Raw genomic sequence first — 5,407 nt, 5'->3', positions numbered from 1 at the left:
TTGTGAGTCCAAACCCCGGCTGAGTCATACCAAAGACTTTAAAAAATGGGACCAATTACCTCCTTAGTCCTCAGTTGAAACTGGGTCTGGAATCTTTTCCTCCAATTTTGGTCCAATATTTAAAAAAAAATTATTGAAGCTTTCAACTACGTCCTTTAAACTTAACCTTCTCATCAGCTTAGTGGTTAGAGTATCGGCCCTGAGATTGGTAAATTGTGAGTTCACACCCCGGCCGAGTCATACCAAAGACTATAAAAAATGGTACAAAATACCTCCATAGTCTTCGATTGAAACTGGGTCTGGAATCCTTTCCTCCAATTTTGGTCCTATACTTACAAATTAATTATTGAAGCTTTCAACTACTTCCTTTAACTTTTAACCTACTCAGTGGCCTAGTGGTTAGAGTGTCCGCCTTGAGATCTGTAGGTTATGAGTCCAAACCCCGGGTCATACCATAGACTATAAAAAAAATAAAAAATGGGACCAATTCCCTCCATAGTCTTCAATTGAAACTGGGTCTGGAATCCTTTCCTCCAATATTGGTCCAATATTTACAAAGTAATTATTGAAGCTTTCAACTACTTCCTTGAAACTTGAACCTACTCATCGGCCTAGTGGTTAGAGCAGTGGTTCTTAACCTGGGTTCGATCGAACTAGGGGTTCGGTGAGTCGGCCTCAGGGGTTCGGCAGAGGTCAAAACACACCCGACTCATCGTCTCAATAAAAACTTCTCCCTATCTGCGTATTACGGACACGGCAACAGCAGAAGTAATACTGATTTTCAGGTGTGTAATTTGTTGCGAGTTTATGCACTGTGTTCATTTTGTTCTTTGAACAAGGTGATGTTCATGCACGGGTCATTTTGTGCACCAGTAAAAAACATGGTAACACTTTAGTATGGGGAACATATTCACCATTAATTATTGTTGCTTATTAACATGCAAATTAGTAACATATTGGCTCTTAACTAGTCATCATTAAGTACTTATTAATGCCTTATTCGGCATGGCCTCATTATAACCCTAACCCTCTAACCCTGGCGCTAACCCTAAACCTAACCAAATAACTCTAAATTAAGTCTTTGTTACTTAGAATATGTTCTCCATACTAAAGTATTACCAAAAACACATAACTTTGTCTTGAATTAAAAAATATATATATTTTTTTTACCAAGAAGGGTTCGGTGAATGTGCATATGAAACTAATGGGGTTATGTACCTCCAACAAGGTTAAGAACCACTGGGTTAGAGTATCGGCCCTGAGATCGGTAGGTTGTGAGTCCAAACCCCAGCCGAGTCATACCAAAGACTATAAAAATGGGACCCATTACCTCCTTAGTCCTCAGTTGAAACTGGGTCTGGAATCCTTTTCTCCAATATTAACGAAGTAATTATTGAAGCTTTCATCTACTTTATTTACCCTTTAACCTACTCGGTGGCCCAGTGGCTAGAGTGTCCGCCCTGAGATCGGTCGGTTGTGAGTCCAAACCCCAGCCGAATCATACCAAAGACTATAACAAAATGGGACCCATTACCTCCTTAGTCCTCAGTTGAAACTGGGTCTGGAATCCTTTCCTCCAGTATTTACAAATTATTGAAGCTTTAATCTACTTAATTTACCCTTTAACCTACTCAGTGGCCTAGTGGCTGGAGTGTCCGCTCTGAGATCGGTAGGTTGTGAGTCCAAAAATGGGACCCATTTTTATACCAAAGACTATAAAAATGGGACCCATTACCTCCTTAGTCCTCAGTTGAAACTGGGTCTGGAATCCTTTCCTCCAGTATTTACAAATTATTGAAGCTTTCATCTACTTAATTTACCCTTTAACCTACTCAATGGCCTAGTGGCTAGAGTGTCCGCCCTGAGATCGGTCGGTTGTGAGTCCAAACCCCGGCCGAATCATACCAAAGACTATAAAAAAATGGGACCCATTACCTCCTTAGTCCTTAGTTGAAACTGGGTCTGGAATCCTTTCCTCCAGTATTTACGAAGTAATTATTGAAGCTTTCATCTACTTTATTTACCCTTTAACCTACTCAGTGGCCTAGTGGCTAGAGTGTCCGCCCTGAGATCGGTCGGTTGTGAGTCCAAACCCCGGCCGAATCATACCAAAGACTATAAAAAAATGTGACCCATTACCTCCTTAGTCCTCAGTTGAAACTGGGTCTGGAATCCTTTCCTCCAGTATTTACAAAGTAATTATTGAAGCTTTCATTTACCCTTTAACCTACTCAGTGGCCTAGTGGCCAGAGTGTCCGCTCTGAGATCGGTAGGTTGTGAGTCCAAACCCCGGCCGAATCATACCAAAGACTATAAAAAGATGGGACCCATTACCTCCTTAGTACTCAGTTGAAACTGGGTCTGGAATCCTTTCCTCCAGTATTTACAAAGTAATTATTGAAGCTTTCATCTAATTAATTTACCCTTTAACCTACTCAGTGGCCTAGTGGCTAGAGTGTCCGCCCTGAGATCCGTCAGTTGTGTGTCCAAACCCCGGCCGAATCATACCAAAGACTATAAAAAAATGGGACCCATTACCTCCTTAGTACTCAGTTGAAACTGGGTCTGGAATCCTTTCCTCCAGTATTTACAAAGTAATTATTGAAGCTTTCATCTACTTAATTTACCCTTTAACCTACTCAGTGGCCTAGTGGCTAGAGTGTCCGCCCTGAGATCGGTCGGTTGTGAGTCCAAACCCCGGCCGAATCATACCAAAGACTATAAAAAAATGGGACCCATTACCTCCTTAGTCCTTAGTTGAAACTGGGTCTGGAATCCTTTCCTCCAGTATTTACGAAGTAATTATTGAAGCTTTCATCTACTTTATTTACCCTTTAACCTACTCAGTGGCCTAGTGGCTAGAGTGTCCGCCCTGAGATCGGTCGGTTGTGAGTCCAAACCCCGGCCGAATGATACCAAAGACTATAAAAAAATGTGACCCATTACCTCCTTAGTCCTCAGTTGAAACTGGGTCTGGAATCCTTTCCTCCAGTATTTACAAAGTAATTATTGAAGCTTTCATTTACCCTTTAACCTACTCAGTGGCCTACTGGCTAGAGTGTCCGCTCTGAGATCGGTAGGTTGTGAGTCCAAACCCTGGCCGAGTCATACCAAAAACTATAAAAAAATGTGATCATTACCTCCTTAGTATTCAGTTGAAACTGGGTCTGGAATCCTTTCCTCCAGTATTTACAAATTATTGAAGATTTCATCTACTTAATTTTCCCTTTAACCTACTTAGTGGCCTAGTGGCTGGAGTGTCCGCCCAGAGATCAGTCGGTTGTGAGTCCAAACCCTGGCCGAGTCATACCAAAGACTATAAAAAATGGGACCCATTACCTTCTTAGTCCTCAGTTGAAACTGGGTCTGGAATCCTTTCCTCCAGTGTTTACAAAGTAATTATTGAAGCTTTTATCTACTTAATTTACCCTTTAAACTACACAGTAGCCTAGTGGCTAGAGTGTCCGCTCTGAGATCGGTCGGTTGTGAGTCCAAAAATGGGACCCATTACCTTCTTAGTCCTCAGTTGAAACTGGGTCTGGAATCCTTTCCTCCAGTATTTACAAATTATTGAAGCTTTCATCTACTTAATTTACCCTTTAACCTACTCAGTGGCCTAGTGGCTAGAGTGTACGCCCTGAGATCGGTCGGTTGTGAGTCCAAACCCTGGCCGAATCATACCAAAGACTATAAAAAAATGTGACCCATTACCTCCTTAGTACTCAGTTGAAACTGGGTCTGGAATCCTTTCCTCCAGTAGTTACAAAGTAATTATTGAAGCTTTCATCTACTTTATTTACCCTTTAACCTACTCAGTGGCCTAGTGGCTAGAGTGTCCGCCCTGAGATCGGTCGGTTGTGAGTCCAAACCCCGGCCGAATCATACCAAAGACTATAAAAAAATGGGACCCATTACCTCCTTAGTCCTCAGTTGAAACTGGGTCTGGAATCCTTTCCTCCAATATTTACAAAGTCATTATTGAAGCTTTCATCTACTTAATTTACCCTTTAACCTACTCAGTGGCCTAGTGGCTAGAGTGTCCGCCCTGAGATCGGTCGGTTGTGAGTCCAAAAATGGGACCCATTACCTTCTTAGTCCTCAGTTGAAACTGGGTCTGGAATCCTTTCCTCCAGTATTTACAAATTATTGAAGCTTTCATCTACTTAATTTACCCTTTAACCTACTCAGTGGCCTAGTGGCTAGAGTGTCCGCTCTGAGATAGGTCGGTTGTGAGTCCAAACCCCGGCCGAGTCATACCAAAGAGAATAAAAAATGGGACCCATTGCCTCCCTGCTTGGCATTCAGCATCAAGGGTTGGAATTGGGGGTTCAATCATCAAAAATGATTGCCGGGCGTGGCCACCGTTGCTGCTCACTGCTCCCCTCACCTCCCAGGGGGGTGAACATGGGTGATGGGTCAAATCCAGAGAATATTTTCGCCACATTTAGTGTGTGCGTGACAATCATTGGTACTTTAACTTTGTATGTTGTCTTTGTGCTCTCTCCCGAACAAAATTGATAAGTTATTTGCCGTTGTACATGGATTCTTACCTTAAAATAGCCGCCCTCGTAGTGAGTGTTGGGGGGTCCAAAAATGGCCACTTCCCAGTTGTACATATCAGCCTCGTCCACCAGTGTTATTTTAAAGCCCTCGACGGGTTCTTCCTGAAGACTTTTCATTTCCAGCATGAGAGCCTTCTGAGAACTGGCGACATGAGAGCAATCGTGCTGCGCCATACTCGCCACTTGGCTCCCGGAGGGTGGCTTTAAATCGACAGCTGGCTTTGTTGTTGGGTTTTAATATATATAGCAGCGCCGCTAAATTCCACGCACTCGTCGAACAACACTGACGGTGAAAACAGGCCAAACACGACAAAAATCGGGATCAGTTATATCGCGGCCACTCTGTCGCTGTCGTAAACTAAACAAAACATGTTGGCGATGCAGCAAAGTGTGAAGAATGTTGTTGAATAAGTCCTTTTTTCTGCCTGAAAACAGGCAATTGTGCAACGTTGCACGGTGGGACTTGTAGTCCACTTGATATTTGTAAACATTGCTTTTTCGGCATTAAACAATCAGAAATACGAGTAAAATCCCCACAAAATGTCATTTTATGTATCATAAAATATAGCCCGGTTAAAGCAAGTGAGGTATGACTTGTGTTTGACATGTTTTAAACAGAAAAAAAAAACATCTAGAACTACATTCCCCAGTTTCCATGACGTCACAGCAACGCGCCGACCCAGTTTCACAATTAAAACGTTTATATTGTTATAAACCGAGTGGGTGTTTTTAATTTGATTTTGGAAGGATATTAATATAAAACACCAGCACGGATAAATTGTTAATTTGAATATAAATGATGAATCTCGTTGTGACGTCGTCATTATGAGCCAAAATTAGACGAT

At 42.2% G+C, this 5,407-nt stretch overlaps 1 protein-coding gene across 1 annotated transcript in view; it reads right to left on the bottom strand.

The window, feature by feature from the left end:
* The window catches only part of LOC133568053 (ubiquitin-conjugating enzyme E2 R1-like), a 21,319-nt gene extending 16,321 nt beyond the window's left edge, over window positions 1–4,998 (bottom strand). The window contains exon 1 of the mRNA XM_061919758.1: window positions 4,551–4,998. Coding sequence (XP_061775742.1) covers window positions 4,551–4,736 — 186 coding nt within the window. The 5' untranslated portion in view covers window positions 4,737–4,998. The remainder of the gene's footprint in view (window positions 1–4,550) is intronic.
* Between the last annotated feature and the right edge of the window lie 409 nt (window positions 4,999–5,407).

This window comes from Nerophis ophidion, linkage group LG14, assembly GCF_033978795.1.
Source record: "Nerophis ophidion isolate RoL-2023_Sa linkage group LG14, RoL_Noph_v1.0, whole genome shotgun sequence".
Taxonomy (NCBI): domain Eukaryota; kingdom Metazoa; phylum Chordata; class Actinopteri; order Syngnathiformes; family Syngnathidae; genus Nerophis; species Nerophis ophidion.
Note: the sequence above shows the minus strand (reverse complement) of the source record. Positions and strands in the feature narration are given on the sequence as shown.